This window comes from Monopterus albus, unplaced genomic scaffold, assembly GCF_001952655.1.
Source record: "Monopterus albus unplaced genomic scaffold, M_albus_1.0 scaffold31.1, whole genome shotgun sequence".
Classification (NCBI taxonomy): domain Eukaryota; kingdom Metazoa; phylum Chordata; class Actinopteri; order Synbranchiformes; family Synbranchidae; genus Monopterus; species Monopterus albus.
In genome coordinates this window covers 6317627-6335706 of record NW_018127911.1, presented here as the reverse complement: position 1 = coordinate 6335706, position 18080 = coordinate 6317627, and the positions used below count along the sequence as shown (strand labels likewise).

Genomic DNA, 18080 nt, shown 5'->3' with positions numbered 1-18080 from the left:
AAATAAAGTAATAAGGTATACCAAGTAAAGGAGAGAAAGTAAAGGAACATGTCTTCCGATATGTAGTGGTTAATGACAATAAATTGGTTTGCCTTTCTTGTGAGACTTTTTCAGGAAGTTTCTGAAACTGTGTATCCAGACGAAACAGTGTTGAGGATGTTTCATTTACTTCAATTACATGACAGAGCACCAGTACTATGATAACAGCTTCTCACAATGAGCTTTGGTTCTCAGAGTGAAACTTAAATTTACAGTAGGTTCAGGGATAAAAATTTTTAGAGTGAGACTATAGAATTTTGTACATTTTCATGGGAAACCGATGTCAACATTGCAATTGTGAATACATGTTAATTCTTCACACAGTGACTGCAGACTGAACAGTAGTTTAATACTATACAAATATAACTTGCATCTCACCTCTTTGCTTTAGATCAGAGGAAGATTAGGGACTTCGGCACATTTGCACATTTCATCTGATCATACTACAAAATGTATAGTTATTGGCAGCATGTATGAGCTAGTTCATCACATTTATGGGATAAATTTCCCTGTGGATCCTCAAATCTGCCTATTGAGTAACTTCGCCAATTTAAACCTGAAATACTGTTACGCTCGCAAAAATCTTGTTTTTTTTTTTTGCCAAAATGGCAATCAGAATGTTGGTCACAAAAATTAATAATTCCATACAATGAGGAAAACTTTTTACAATGATGATGATATGAAAGACATGAACCTGACTGATGGAGCATCTGTGTAAATAAATTAGTTTTATCATGCTACAGTGCCTCAATTCCCCATGAATGATCCCATCCATAACTCAGTTGGTATTGTGCTGTAAATATAACTGGCTAGTGAAAGTAAATTGCAGAGAGCTCAGTGGAATTGTGTGTTGTTGTCAACAATGAACCGGATCAGACATATTTGTATGGAGCTTTGATCTTGGGTGAGGGATATGCCATGTCCACATATTCACTGTTTGGCTGTTCAGACATATTATTTCACTTTAGAGCATCTTGTCAGATATTCCAAGTCATCACACACCAAATTTAAAGATACAATCTTGGGGAGGAAAGTTGACTTCAAGTGCACAGTCTGGGAGGAGAAGAGAGCTAGTGCTGGTGTATATAATGAAATCCTCATCTGCTCTTAGTAGAGTTTGTGTTGTAAGCTTTTCCCCCACATCATTATGCATGAAATGGTAGTCTTTGAAAAATCTAATTATTTGGCCATCATGTTGTCTGTTTTCATGATTGTGTGCACTAGCACCATTACCCCTATGTGTGATTCATGACTTCATGATATGATGTGATTCATAAGGCAAAGTTTATTATGTCTGTATTATTGAATGAAAGCAGACCACAAGTTCTTTTGTCTTATTATGTTTGATTCTCAAGAGCATTTCTCTTTTGTTGAGTCTGTGGATGGAAAAGTAAGATCATATTAGCTTCTTCTGTTGCAGTTTAGCATGTATCTTATTGCTGATGCTGTGGGGAAACTCAGCCTGGTGCATTTATAAAATTGGTCTTACAAAATAGGGTTGTGGTGAATTATTCTGTGAATAAGCTTTAGGACAAACACTGTATCATTCCCTTTGTGTGTAATAGGAAGCTTATTCTAGTACAATAAATACTACAAAATATTTTGGAATCACATGTAGATGTATATTTTTTGTAATTTTACTCCAGACAAATTACTTATTTTGTGTTATTTCTGCATAACATATTTTAGTTTGATTTATAGACGTGGAATTATGGATGAATAGAAATAATTTTCTCCACCAAGTTCCTGCAGGCAGTGATCGATGAATGCTGTACTTCTCTAACATGTTTATGTAACAAATAAGGACTCACTACTCGCTAATGTATGTGAGTCCCTCTCCCTCTGCTGTCACCCTTCTAAATTTAGCAGTCAAATGCTCTTTAAATATCTAATCTAATGAATGAAAACCAAACGAAAGTCTATATCTACACAATAGGGTACAGTTATCTTGGGTTCACAAGGAGCTTGGTGATGGTACTCTACACAGAGTGAGGAGAAGAATTGTCCCAATAAGATGCAGTTCAGTCATTCATTCATTCATTCATTTTCTACCGCTTAATCCCTGAGCGGGGTCACGGGTGGGGCCGGAGCCAATCCCGGCCAGCAATCGGGCGAAGGCGGGGTACACCCTGGACAGGTCGCCAATCCATCGCAGGCAGTTCAGTCACTTCTTTTCAATTTGATGCGTCAGTTGTATGGTATCAGGTTTGACCCAAAAAAATTAATTCAAAAGTAACAAATAAAATATTGAGATCTCAATAGGAAAAAATGTAAATCCTCTGTAATCCTACCACCCTCCTGGAAACAGGTGGTCATTGGAATCTGGAGTATCCTCCGCAGGCCTCTTAGGTGGCATCCAGTCTGTGGATGGCACTGCTTACCTCCTCTAGGAGTAGACTACCAACCCTGAAGAGACAAAAGAAAGTTTTTCTTCCCTTTTTTTCCTTTGTTTTCCTTCCACCGGAAATCGAAGGATGCCGCCATCTACACCATGGTGCATTCACGGGGCATGGGAAAATACTTTATTACATTGGAAAGCTGGACCTTATCAAATCTCACAGTATATGTATAGTAGTATATATATAGTTTGACCTGTTGACAGTGTGTAGATGAGCTGCTGTGTGATTCTGCAGTGGGTGCTATTTTAGATAAAATTCACATTGTGTACCATACCTTTAAATGGAGTTCGTGCTGAACTCAGTCACTGATGTCAGACACATGTCCGACAGTGAACAGGATACTATTTGCTGACACGTCTAAGTCCTTTGACTGGGTCAGTCACCTCAAATACTGCAGCACCAGAAATTGGACTAAAACCAGGATACCTCTGAAAGAGAACAAAGGGTGATAGGTGGTTGTTCCCATACCTTTAATATCTGTTTTAGTTGTGCTTTTTAAATGTATGTTTTCAGTCATATCTTACTGACTGTGTATATGGATGCCCTGGAAATAAGCACAAATTGGTTTATGGTCACACAGGCAGACAAGAGCATATTTATTTTCCAAGTAACCCCCTAAAATAAAAGCTTCCATTTTCAGTGTAACTGCTCACTAAGCAGCACAAATAAGAGATAAAGAAGAAGAAACAGGTTCTGATAATGCTCCCTAAGAATAGTCTACCGCTGATGACTTGATAATTGCTTATACAACTGCTGCCAGTCAATGACTAAAGCCAGCTTATTTTTAGTGCATCAAAAGCAGCCCTATTGGAAATCAGAGGGGAAAATGGGGGGCATCTCTTTGCAGCTTGCATCACTGAATGTTAAGACAGAGCTGGCACTACTATGCTCATTCCCGTGGACAAACACATTTTTATGACAACCAGAAATGGAAGCATATTTGTTCAGTTTTCACTGAGATCATTCCCCTAGTTCTCTCTACTCCTGAAACTACAGCTCTGTACATCCACTGTTGACCTTATCTCAATGGGTGAGCTGCTTAAATTTAACAAAAGAGGGACAATGCCATGATGGAACCTTGTTTTATTTAACACCAGAGGAACTGACAACTGTGTCAAGGTTATTCAGAACGAAACTGAAGAAGAATCCAATATTACATTAACTGCTGCAATGTTACTCTTATGTAACTGTGTTGTGTTATAAAACAGCCTTTGCTCATGTCAGAAATCTTACTTTTTCTGTGTTTTTGTTCATCATGTAATATATTTTTCTTTGATTAAACTTGAACAAGTGTGCATCTTTAAAGTAAAAAAAAAAAGTCAAAGCAAATCTCCTAATTTGGAAAACCTACTGTCTCTATTATGGGTGTCACCCAAGGCCAACAGTGCCTTTGTCCTTTGTTGCAATCATGGGTTCTGTCAGTACTTTTTTTTTTATACAGCCACCCTAGAAATGTTACTGACTGTAAAAACAGAATTGCCATTTCATGCTTCATAAATGCTATATGACTTTAATATAGCTCTGTAGCTCAGTATTAATATTTTATTTGCAAAAGCAAATCATGCAATTACTTGCACAGTGACATTCTACTTAATATGTAGTGCACATTATTAGTCATTGTATTAGACAACAAGCTCATAGGTTAACATAAAAACTAGACACTAAATAAATATGAATGAATGGAGAGGACTTGCTAAAAAAAATCAAATACTATGTTAAATTCAATTGCCAGGGTAAATACAGTGGCAAGAAAAAAATAACAGCGCTGTTTGCAATTTCCTGGTTTTCTGCATAAATTGGTCATGAAATGCGATCTGATCTTCACCAAAGTCACAAATATCAACAAACACAATATTTCTAAGCTGATAAAACACAAAGAGCCATGATCTCTGTTGACGTGGATGTCTCTATTGAACACACTCATTAAACATACAAAGTGATATCGTAAAAAGGAATGACATCACTGTTTTAATAATTGGTTGAACCACCTTTGGCAGCAATAACCTCAGGCAAGCGCTTCCTGTAGCTGTGGATTAGACCTGCCCAATGTTCAGGAAGAATTTTGGACCAGTCTTCCTCAGAGAACTGCTTTAGCTCAGCCATATTCTTAGGACGTCTGGTATGAATGGCTCTTGAGGTCATTACACAGCATCTCTATTGGGCTGCGGTCTGGGCTCTGACTGGGCCACTCCAACAGGTGATTTGTGTCTCCCCAAAGTAGAGTACTTGATTTACTTCAGTGTTTAGGGTCACTGTTCTGTTGCATCACCCAGCTTGTTCTGAGCTTCAGCTTGTGAACAGCCAACCTGACATTATTCTGTAGGAAACCTTGATAAACTTGGGAATTCATTTTCCCCCTCCACAATGGAAATCGGCCCAGGTCCAAAGGCAGCAAAGCAGCCTATTTATAGACAGTATGTCTAACTGTGGACTGATAAATATCAAGTCTTTGAGATGACTCTGTAACCCTTTCCAGCTACATGCAAATCAACAACTCTTGATTGTAGGTCTTCTGAGATCTCTTTTTTGCGAGGCATGGCTCACATCGGCTGATGCCAGCTTGTGAATAGCACACTGACACTGTTTGAGTGCTTTTATAAGTCAAGGTAGTTCTAAACCACACCTCCTTTCTCATTTCATTGATTGGACGCCAGTTGACTTTAGTGACATCAGAAGCCTGGTGTTGTCATTACTTTTTCCACCATCAGTTTGCATGTTTAATGGCTGTGCTCAGTAAAGACATGAAAGATCATGACTGTGTTTTATCAGCTTAGAAATATGTGTTGATATTTGTGATTTGAAGATCAGATCACATTTCATGACCAATTTATGCAGAAAAGCAGGAAATTGCTAATAGTGCTGTTCATTTTCTTGTCACTGTATGTACACTTATCTCAAAACATATTCAAGAAATAACAGTTTGATCTTAATTTTGCTAGTGGTCACATTGGACACATACTCCTGTATGGATCCTGGTATCCCCGTGAATGGCGTAAGGTTAAGCCATGACCTATCCATCGGTTCCACGGTGTCCTTCCAGTGTGACCCAGGGTACAGGCTGAGCCACGAGGAGCCACTGATTTGTGAGAAGAACCACTTCTGGAGCCAACCGCTGCCCTCTTGTGATGGTACGTATGTGAAGTGTTACATTTATTACAGTGCATTCCAGTACCTTCACATCAAAAGAAATCTATAACACCACAATTTTGTTTAGAGTGAGTGGTATTTATACTGGTAATATATCTTTTTTTGTGCTGTTTTGCATTTCATGGCCAGTTGACTCTGGCTGACTGTAACTGACAAAGTCAGTTATCTGTCAATTGTCAAGTGTCTCTGTATTTTTGTCCTGTCCATTGACATACATGAGAGGGTCAGAATATTAGGATCACCTAATGTAGTCCAGTACAACACCACCTTTAACTATGACCTTAATAATGAGCATATAATTGAATTTATACATTTATGACAATCTCACAAAAACTGAAACATTTTGAGCTTCATAAACACAAATGTTAAGGCAGAAGTGTTGCATTGAAGTGCATACAGATGTACAGGTGGTCATAATGTTATGCCTGGTCAGTGTATATTGCTCTGTATCTGTATGTGCCAACACCTATAGGCATACTTAAATGTTAAAATGCATCACAAGCAGCACTCCATTCATAAAAGCTTATCCTAAAACCACTGTGCAAGGATATGTGCTCCAGCAGGCACTAAAGCCACCAAATATTGCACATTGAGAGTCGATGTACCTGAGTCAAATTCCTCGTGTGTCCAACACACCTGGCCAATAAACTGATTCTGATTCTGATTCTGACATTCATGTACAATATTTGTTCATTGATGCACAAAATATAACAGGAAAGCAGCTAAAGAGCCGTGGTAATTAACGAACACCCTGCAGATGTCCCGATCAGTTGATACAGGCATACAGTGATTATAATATAATTTTTATTGTATTAGGTTAAAAACACCTTAACACCCCCAATATTTTACACAGTGCCTAAAACCAGTGCTAGGCTACTGCTGTTCAGTGCACAGTGAATGAGATGCACCTCACTCCTTCATGAGGTTTTGTAGGTTAGTCTCTAATAATGAGCTGACAGATGGATTTCTATTATCTTTAAAACTGGCGGGTTGAATTTGAGGTCAGTAAATCATTCTTATAAAATTGATTTCATTTCAGTTGTTATAAAAAAATTCTAGATAAATGCCAGAATGAATTTTTTCCTACTCATATTTTCTGATTTCATTAGCATTGTGCAGGTCTGATGGAAAGCTTTGCAAGCTGATGGAATGGAATTCAGTACCTCAGTCAACAACCGATGCTACAGTATATGATTTATATTTATATATATTTATATTTATATTTATACAGTATATGACTTTTGAACACCTTGGAGCTAAATGATCCTAAAATACAAAAACCAAAGTTCTTGTCCTTGTCATTGAAAGGGCACCTAATGATTGACCAGGTTATAACTTGAAGTACTGATGGAGTTTTAGACTTCACCAAATCTTTCCATAAATATTTATAGACTGCTGCATCTAGTAGCTGGCAAGAGGTATCTAAAATTATTTTTGCAAAAGCTAACCATGTTCTTATAGCATCTTCTGTTTTTCATACATACAGTAAAAACAACACAATAATAATAATATTACCAACACAAGCATAAGCAACTGTGGGGTGCCCACAGCAAATTTGACTAACCAAACAGGCGGCTATCACAATGCAAATAGACTTAGTCCTTGTGTGAACATCTTACATGGAGTGTTATGATCCATGTAGCCATAAAAATAGAGTATGCTCAACTTCAAAGTAAGAAGTTCCTGTTAGTTTTGATATCTGACATAATCTCTCTCTGCCTGGGCTGTTGGTACATTTTTGCCTTTTGTGCTGTTTAGATGCACACTGAAGGACAATTGTGGTCATTGTTGCACTGTACAAACCTTAAATGATGCCCTTTAGTCATGGATCACTAAAATATGATATGATGCCAACACCATCCATATGACACGGTAATGTGTTACACAGCTTCATCCCAGTGGTTGTCCTGAATATTCACTTTATATCTTGGAGCGTTTTCTTGCTTAGTTGTGTGCCAGAGTGGTGCCAGATGCCTTGGATGTCTGCCTATGGAGCCCCTAAAATAGATTATTTGCCAAGCATACTCATCCACTTTTAATGACTTTATGTAATTTTGGCTCATTAATAAAATATTGGATATAATTTCATTGGTGGATAAGGATTCAGGCCTTGATGTGTTGCTTGCTGAAGGGCCCAAGGGTGGAAGCAGATACTTTAAGGGGGGTAGGTGGGTATGTGCAGCTGTGGAGCCTCAGGCATTTCAGTGATCCTCCAAAACATCATCCGACATTCATTACTTTGAAAATATGTACACACACAACTGTTCTACTTCTAATATTTGTCAAAGATCACTGTTTTGAGGAAAACATACAGGCATTTGGCAGCAATGTAATCCTCAGGGCATTCAGGCCAAGGAACACACACACAAGGTGAAAAAAAAACAAACGCTCATCAAAATTTCATAAATGCTGTATTTAACAGGCAGAGCTTCTTATGTAAACTGACCTTTTAGGTGAAACACATGAGAAAACGGTTACAAGTTGGAGCAGTATCTAATTAGACAAGTTCACCTCCAGGTGGATCTAGAGTAGAATTAACGTCCAGTCCCTAGCGGCCAGAGAGTGCAGAGATTTATCTCATTAGCTTCCTTAGTGCTAAGGAGCAGTCAGTTATATCAATAGTCTACATGCATGAGAGTCGTGTTGTGACATGAGTGTTGTTCGTTTAGACAACACACCCATCATCACAGCTTTAACTACTCTACATGGTGGGTTGCAGTTGGATTGTTTTCTCAACCTGACTGAAAAGTCACAGGAACCTACTGTGCATGATTGTTTAAAAAAAAAATCACAAGCAAAATGGTCAGATGATCTAATCTACTGATGGTTTCAGTTCTTGTGGTTTGTAAGTAAAAGCAAATGGACTGTGTCTTCTGACAATGTTTTTCTTTTTAAGATACCATAGCAGAGAAGAAAGGCAGCAAGGCTGCTTTGAAGATGGGGAGAGTTTTAAAAAATTGTCAGAATTACAGGTGCTCATGAACATGGCAGGACAGGATGTGACTCAAATGATTTGTCCATTTAAATTGTTCCGGTGTCTTCAAGTCAAGCATTTATTGGTTCATTTACAATTTTCATTTTTTAAGCAGCAGTTAACATTACTTATGTTCTTCTTTGATTCAGCATCATGTGGTGGGGATATCAGGGGACCTAGAGGGATCATCTTATCACCTGGCTTTCCGGAGCTATATCCTAACTCTCTAAACTGTACATGGACTGTAGAAGTCAGCCACGGAAAAGGTAGGTAAACCCCATACTTTAAAATAATACACTCTTCACCATATGAGTGTGTATATAATAAATACACTTTTTAAAATGTTGGGTTCAAGACCTATATAATTTCAAGACTTTAATCTATAGATACTGTATGTTGTTTCAAAAAATATATCTGCTTTGTACTTGTGTGAATCATTTACATGTTACACCCCTGTAACTGCACATTTGGTTTTGTGAACCTTACTACAAGCTTGACACATTCAATAGTCTTAACAATGGCCAAATTATAAATCTCTCTAAATTAAAAAAGCAACCCCTCAATATATTCCAAGAACATTACAGGTAATAGTTCAAAATAAACTTAATTGAGCAAATGTGCAATAGCCTGCTAGCTCATTTAGTGAACAGCTTTGCCATGTCCTTGGTTAACCTTTTAAAAGAGAATTTTGGTATTTCTGTTTTATTCACACTTAATTCCACTATCACAGAAGTCACTGTCAGTAACGTGATCAGTAGCTACTTCTCCCAGACATTCTTATTCATTATCATTTGAAAAGCACACAAAGCTTATCTCAGTGCCCTAGTACATGGCTGTATTATCCCTGTGTAATATTTCTTATTATCTTCCAAAAGACCCATTATAATGCCACATTATTATCTTTGCACATAGTGAAATGGTTCATTCACATCAGCAGATGCTTCTTATGAATAGTAAATTCAAATGTTTAGGTGTGTTTAATAAGTCAAAGTAGCTCTAACACACACCTCCAGTCATGTTTCATTGATTAGAGTCCTGGATTGCAGACTCATGACACCAGTTAGCAGTGTTGATGTCAGTAGCCTAGAGGGTACACAAACTTTTTCCAACCTAGAGTCTGAGTGTTTGAATGGTGTATTCAATGTGGACAAGAACAATAAAATGACTTCAGTGTTATTAGTTCAACTAGAACGTGCGGGCGGAACAGTGATTAACACTGTTGCCTCACAGCAAGAAGGTTCTGGGTTTGAACCTGCTCAACACCTTTCTGTGTGTATGTGTGTGTTATCCTCTGTGCCTGTGTCGGTTCTCTGCAGGTACTCTGGCTTCTTCCCATGGTCTAATGACATGCAAGTTAACTGGCGATTCTAAATTGCCTGTAAATGTGAATATGAGTGTGATTAGCTGTCTGTCTCTGTGATATATTGTGATTATAATTGTAACTTAGATTAAGATTTGACTGTATTTTATGACATTGTGGTAAAAAAAACTCTTGAGAGAAGGGTTCATTTTAAAGCAATCTCTTTATTACATGCAAAGAGACCGGTGAATTGCAACTCTCCCAAAATACATAATTCCATTTCTTATATACCTTATTACAAAACCCTATTGACCAACTTTACCACCATACATGGACACTCTGATCATCTTTACAGTGTGTATGTGCTACAACAGTGGTCCCAACCTTTTTGGTACCAGGGACCGGTTTCATGCATGAAAATTTTTCCGCGGACCAGGTAGAAGCGCGGGGGTTCCAATAACAAAAACCTTTGTCAGTTCATAGTATGTAATCTGAATGCAACAATTACACTTTATATTAGGCAATTACAATAATTCTACACTATAATATCAACTCACCATAATGCAAAGTCAGTGGGAGCCCTGGGCTTGTTACCCTGCAACTAGAAAGAAATTCCAAGGGCTTGTCTTTTAACGTAGGGTGTTTTGTCTCAATGTGGCGAAGCATTTTCAAGAAAGAATACGCTTTATTAGCTGTGCAAATTATGCACAGCAGGTGTGGAGCTTGTGTATCACCTGTTGCGATGAACCCGCAACTTAGGTAGGAATCGTGGTATTTTCTTTTAAGTGCAGTTTTCTTTTTGCTGGCAGTCTGTGACCCTTCTGCCGTCCCATCGTTTGCTCGTTCCTTCCCGACAAAGCTCTCCAGTGAATTCTGTTTTTGGCTCTTTTTTTTTTATGGTTAGCTTGTGTCGCTGATTTGTAAAATGGCGTGCCAGAGTAAAGTGTGGTAGTGAGGCAAGGGCGGAAACAGTCGTTTTTCAAACTAAGACTAATTAAAGAAAAATAACTATAATTTTAACCATGAAATTTTTTCTTTGCGGCCCAGTACCAAATGATCCATGGACCAGTACCGCTCCAGAGACCGGGGGTTGGGGACCCCTGTGCTATCATGTATCATGGTGTACTGCTATGTGTCTTCATTTCATACTCAAACAAAACTAACTAGATGTTCTTGGGCTCTGGACAGCCCTAGCTTAAACCACCTCATCAAGCACACAATTCTCAAGCAATGAATAAACACACAATATTGAGTGAAAGAATACACACCAATGTGTAACAGAGTACACTGCATAAATGCATACTACATGCTGTCTTTATAGTAAGTATAAATGTTACTCAAACCTTTGCATACAGATGTGCATGTGTGAAACCAAACCCCTCTTAGATATAGATGTGTGTTAACTGCTCACACCCCCTCCTATCCAGAAACAGCACTGGCTGCCAAGACAGAAACCAGCTGCTTAGGTCACATAAGCTCCAACTCGGAGACTACAAAATACACTTCAACTCATAATGTCTTCATGAAAAATACAAAGATGGTATTGTATTGTGAAATTATATGCAAGAATACATGTTTTTAAACAATTTACCACCACAGCATAAATATACAAGGCATATATGTAAATGCAGGTAATTCTGAAGGGTCACTCATATTTTCTTAACGGCTGTTAAATAAGATCAATCTAATTATTGTACACATTTACATACTGTATATCACCTTTTAGACTTGTGAAGGAAAGTTAATGGTTATGCCTGTGTATGTAGCTTCTAAAAGGAGACTGGCACACACAAAAGTAGTGAAGTCCTCAATTACTGTACATCACTTAATCCTCACTATATTACTCAGACCAATAACTCACCCCAACCAGTCGAGGCAGACGGCTTCCCACCAAGAGCCGGGATCTGTCAGAGGTTTCTTCTGTTAAAGGGAGCTTTTCCATTCCTACTGTCACCAGGTGCTTACTCAAGGGGGGTTTGTTGGGTTTTTTCTTATAAAAATGTTATGTATAGACCTTATTATGTAAAGTTCCCTGAGACGATTGTTGTTGTGAATTGGTGCTATACAAGGAAATTGAATTGAATGGAATGTTTCTACCATCCATTGTTCCCTTTCTTTCTGTTAAATTATTGTAACAATAACCTCACATGGTCTCTTATCCACACCATTTTCTTTGGATCCTTTTTTATATGGTCCTATTACATTCAACAATAACTGGAAACATGAAACTTGATTTCCAGTAGCAGCTGTTAATGATGAAAACTTTAAACAAATAGACTAATTATAGTCACAGGGCCTTTTATACCAACATATTCAAAATGCCAAATAAATTTTGTGTGGGGCATTTAAAACTCATGCACATAAATGTAAAAACTGATGCTAAATATTTTCACATCACCTAAAAGCTTCAAAACATGATAAACAGATGATTCATTTTTAAAGTAGTACATGAAAAAATGAGAACATGGATATGAAAGCAGGATATAATGATTCATAGAGTAGGTCTGAGCCAAAACTAAGCATTGAAGTTCAAGGATGACTACTTATTCCTTGAGATAAAATTGTGTTTAGTGGTATATATAAAAATAGTTGCCACAGCATATCCCAGAAGCAAACTTTTTTGTAATTTTAAAATGTGGGTAACCTGTAAATTTATCTCTAAAATTTTTCATTCCCTATACTTGTATCATTAACTGGGTGCTGGGTTAGGAAAGGTAACAAAGGTATTTAATGAAGTCAGTGTCCTACAAATACATTTTTTAATAATGGTTTGGTTTTTATTTTATTGATTTCTTCAAATTTTCATCAACACTACCTGAAACACACATCATGGGGATAGTATCTATATAACTATTCCACTCAGTAATGACCGACATCCCGTACCTACTGAACTAAAATAGTGGGATGCCTCTTGATAAATAGATCATTTGTCTTTGCTCTCTGTAATATAATTGCTGTTTTACAGAGTGTAATCAATCATTTCACTTTATTTATTTATTGCCATTTGGGACTTTTTTTTATCAAGTGAGTCAAAGATTGTGGAGGACATTATAGAGTCATACTCAAACAGATTCAACAGATGGCATGGCACCGCTCATTTGAACTGACAAGCAGCCAACTGGCCATCATGGATGGCATGAAGATGTTGCTACTGGGTCTGTATTAGTGTGTACCGACCTGAAGCTTGTTTTCCAGTCAAAATATTAAATGTTTATATAAATTTTAAAATAATTTTTAAAAACATGGACACAATTATGTAGTTTTTCTTTGCTACTGTAGTAAATTTTCTGTCAGTGATTTGGTCATGTGAATTATTGTATTATTGGCCTGTTGTGTTTTACATGGTGGGCAAAGAAAATAATGCGGAAGTTTAATAAAAACAAAAGGCAGCAGTAAAATGTTTAAGTATAAAGACATTTAAAATGGAGTTAACTTGAAGACATTACTTTAAATTTCAGTCTGTCCTATAATATAAACAAATCAGTTTCTTAATGTCTCAGCAAGTACATGAAATAGTTTTATTAATGACATATTCTATTTAGAATGGTGTGTGTCTGCCAGTGATTGTACTTTTTAAAAATACTGGGATTTTGTATTTTCTCCACCAAGGTGTGCAGTTCACTTTTCACTCCTTTCATCTGGAGGATCACCATGACTACCTTCTGATAACAGAAAACGGCAGCTTCGCTCAGCCACTGGCTCGACTCACGGGCTCAGACAGGCCTACACCAGTCAACGCCGGGCTGTATGGCAACTTCAAGGCACAACTACGCTTCATTTCTGACTTCTCCATATCACTGCAGGGATTCAACATCTCCTTCTCAGGTGTGAAGGCTTATGAGGTTTCTGTCTGTAGAATGCAGGAGGGAGGATTGATAGGTTGGGTAGGGATGGTTGGAAGAGGAAGAATGGAAGGGAGAAAATGCTGAAAATGTGGGTTGAGTTGAAGGTGTAGATTGCAAAAGCTATGACATGGTGACAAAGAGAGCTTGTTTAATAATGAGATCAAAAGTGCTAAGCCTCTCTAGAGTGTGCGTAGAGTAACATGAGGACTGTCTTTTCAGTCAAAATGGTAGCAGGCTTAATGTAGACAATGCATCAGGCTGCACCAATCAGAGGAGATAATTAAGAGACAACAAGGTCATGCAGGTCGAGGTTGTCTGGTTGTGACAGGAATGATCATCAATGCATTCCTTGTGGGTCAGTATCTTGAAGACTGTGGGGACAGAGGGAAAAGGGGATGTATACAAAAATAATACCACCCTCATGCTGCGACTAAGAAATGGAGAGAGGTGGGGATCTTAGGGATGAAGATAAAGAGGAACATGAGACAGATGGTGATGCTGAGTGAGCAGGGTTGATAGACAGAGTGTAGAGAGTAAGGTAGAAAAGGAGAAGACCTGCTTCATGAGAATTCTGGCTAAATGTTTGTTTGCTGAAGTGAAGTATAACTTGCGCAGCTATAAATATTCATGAAGTTTGTGTGTATGTGTGTCCTTGCATGCTGTGTAGTCGGCAGCTATAGATTTCCTGATTAGAAATACATTTTTAACCTTTCATGACCTTTGATTGTTTGCCAGTGCCGTCAGGCCACATTTGCTGAACTGCAGTAGTTCTGCAGCACATAACTTTGCGTACTGCCAGACGTAGAAGGTGAGAAGAATGCTGTATTTTTCTGAAAAAGTTGCCTGAGTATCTACATCTAAAATGATAAGGCCACCAGCAGGTCATGTATAATAATACACACAGGATGGCCTAGTTTTTAGAGAGCCCATCGTTCATCCAGACGTCATTGGTTCAAGCTTGATGAAGACCTGATGAAGTGTCCTTGACAAAGATGGTTAATCTCCGCAAGCTACGATATTGCTTTCTGTCTGAATGTGCTCAGTGTGTTTCTTTGAGCAAGAGAACAGTTCTAGGAGAATATTAGTAATACATTTTGGGGGCAAAACAGCATTTTTTTTATTGTTGTTTTTGTTTGTTTTTTTGTGGCTATTCTTTTTGTAGAGTATGATCTTGAGCCCTGTCAGGACCCTGGAACACCTCAGTTTGGCTGGCACACTGGTTCCAGATTTGGAATTGGTGACAAGCTGGCATTTTACTGCAACACAGGCTATCGTCTACAGGGGGCGAGGGAGATTGTGTGTTTGGGAGGTGGCCGCCGCATGTGGAGTGCCCCTCTGCCAAGGTGTGTTGGTACGTGGTCATCTGCTTTTATTCTGTTTTCTTCCTTGTATGTGTATTGCAGAATTTATGCCTTTAGCTCATATCAGTGTTTATATGTTATTTGAAATAGAGAAATAAACCTTTTATTAGACAGACCTAACTGGAATGTGATTTACTTAAGCAGACACCAATTAAAAGTTTAGATTGTGATTAATCATGTTTAAAACAGGTTAAAACTATCCCAATAGATCTTTTCTTGATTAAAGTGTAGGCTACTCCAAGGGCAGTTCAAGTCAAGGGAGGGGAGTTCAGGGACAATACAACCGCACAGATTTTTTTTTTCTTGCAGAGAAGCATTTTTACATGCCCATTTTAAGAGCTGACTCCATAGATCTAGTGGTATCATAAAAGAGGCATAATTAAACTAGTTTCATTACACCCTGTGATGGAGTGCTTAACAATGTTTTGCACTATCCTGCCTCTGACACACCAGTCTAGCCCTTTATTAGAAAAGGAATACTACAGTGACATGAATTTTACATGATAATAATGCTTGGAAACAAATAAAATTATTTACATAGGGACTCTAAGAGACATTTTAATTTGTAATGAGTTTTAAAGTAAAATGTCATGTTTTCCTTGGTATAGTCATGTTAAGGGCTGCAAAGTCCTGCAAATGAAGACTGCAAATGAAGCCCATGATATTTCTACACTGAGCCTTTAACAGGCCCCTCAACATTTCGCAATGTGTCAGTGCCAGTTGATAATTATTGAATTTTTGAAATAATAAATGGGATGAACATGATCAGAAATAATCAAAATAAAGCATTTGAAATACACCTTTATCTCTTTAATACCAAGCTAAAGAACTGGTTATACAATGTCTTTTATCTCCAGTCTACTACAGTGTGTTCTTGTGTAACTGATTGTCTGTTGTCTTTGTGTTTTTCTCTCAGCCGAGTGTGGATCAACAGTCTCTAAAAATGAGGGAGTTCTTTTGTCACCAAACTATCCAATGAACTATGACAACAACCATGAATGTGTGTACAGCATTCAGGTCCAAACAGGCAAAGGTGTCAACATCTCTGCCAGCACCTTTCAACTTGCACAGGGCGACATCCTCAAGGTAATGACACAGTGCAGTCGCTCTTCTCGTTCGACAGAAAACAGATAACCAACAAATAAACCGAGGACTTGGGTTAAGGATGAAGTCAAATCACTTAGTGCCATTGTTTAATTAATGGATATGTATATTAGGCAGGTTGAGGTGCTTTTCATTAGGTACAATGTGGGGAACTAGGATAGGGATTTTGTGGAAAGCACTAGGCAGAATACATAATTGTTTTGCCTTGGAAGTCAGAGCAAAGGCCAAACAGCAGCAGCAGCATCCCTGTGGAAAAGAAAGGATTCATTTCTTTGCTCAAGGACATTTTAACAGTTTGGGTAAGCACCACTGATAAGATGCAAATTACTATGTAGTCCCCACTTCACAGCTGGAATGCATGCTTTCTGGGATGCAGATGTCCTGTCTAATGCTTCAATTTAGCAGCATTGTAGCCTACTATGTGTGTTTCATGTAATGGAGTTGTGTAGACAGTAATCTCTGGTACTTAGATGCTTTTTGTGAACATTTAAAATGTGGAAAGACGTGCTTAGAGAGCTAAATTGACTTGGAAAAAAGAAAAACAAAACAGTGGCTCAGTAGTATTTCAAAGGAAAAACCCAGAGCCTTCTATTTTATTTTTTGCTATTTCATGGATGTCAATCAGAAAACATTAGGTACAACAAATAGCTGGAATTTTCTAGATTTAAAAGGGTGCTTCTTCATCAAATAAACACTGTCTGTGATAAAAGAATAACAAAGATGTTTTGCAAAAATCCACAAAACAATTTAAGTATCTTACTCATTGCTTGGAGAATGCAGTGTTTTACAATTTATTCGATTTAATGCTTTAACATTCAATAACATTTAATATTTTGACAATTTTTTGACATCATGAATTCCACCATCAGCCTCGCTAATTCAACTCTACGAAATGCACAGTACCAAATCAATACAAGGAAATATGGTCACTAAAATCCAATTTTCACATCTCATTTAAGTCATTGGTTTTGCAGTAGAGGTGCCATATAAAACAGGACATACAGTACCAATAGCTTCTTTTTAATCGTTGCTCTCTCTCTTCAGTATTAATATTTAATTTGTAATATTATTGTACTCTACTGCAGGTATTACATCCTCTACAGTAAAACTTGGCATCGTGTCCCTGTCTGTCTCTGATCAGGTGTACGATGGTAAAGATGGTACAGCCCCACTCCTTGGCACTTACACAGGCACAATGATGCAAGGTCTGTCCCTTACCAGCACTTCGAACTACCTATGGCTTGAATTCTACTCTGACCAGGAGGCAACGGCAGCGGGGTTCCGGCTCATATACCACAGTATGTAACATTTCATTGGGGGTGGGGGGGCTAAAGCTTTTCTAAATGAATGAATTTAGCTTCACTTCAGGAGCCAGACATTTATCAGAATTTAAAATAAAATTTTAATTGACAATCACCCTCCTTCACTGTGTCTTTCACCGTCAGGGTATCCATTAAACACAGCATGGTGTGTCTGCTCATCTCCCGCAGGAAAAGGAGGCTTTTTCTTTCCTCTCTCTCTCTTTGCGAATCCCTTTCCCCTTTTTCACTTTGCTCTTTGCTCCTGCAATTAGTGTCCATACCTGCTTAAGTGTTCCTCGTTAAAACAGGTGAATTATGTTTGAGATCGTTTGAAATCACAGTCTTTGTGTGTGTGTGTGTGTGTGTGTGTGTGTGTGTGTGTGTGTGTATGTGTATGTGTGGGTGTGTTGGCTGTGTAGGTGTGTGCACCGCTATGTATGTAGGTGTATTGACAGTTTGGCTCATTTTGGACCAGTAAAAGAGTGGTTTTATTTCTCACCCCTAATTGGCTGCTGAATGTGTATTGTTGCTAACAGTTTTTAATTTATTACTGTCACAAGACAATGTTTGGCAACACTGCATTTTGCAGTTGTTTTTAAAGTGTTTTTGT

General features: G+C 38.0%; 1 protein-coding gene across 4 annotated transcripts in view; it reads left to right on the top strand.

Annotated features, from left to right (window-relative positions):
* The window catches only part of LOC109958184 (CUB and sushi domain-containing protein 3-like), a 229504-nt gene that overhangs the window by 80940 nt on the left and 130484 nt on the right, over nt 1–18080 (top strand). For all 4 annotated transcript variants that reach the window (XM_020596611.1, XM_020596613.1, XM_020596612.1 and 1 more), the window contains 6 exons: nt 5378–5566; nt 8709–8825; nt 13469–13684; nt 14867–15055; nt 15982–16151; nt 17311–17467. In XM_020596611.1, the coding sequence (XP_020452267.1) occupies nt 5378–5566; nt 8709–8825; nt 13469–13684; nt 14867–15055; nt 15982–16151; nt 17311–17467 (1038 nt within the window). The remainder of the gene's footprint in view (nt 1–5377; nt 5567–8708; nt 8826–13468; nt 13685–14866; nt 15056–15981; nt 16152–17310; nt 17468–18080) is intronic.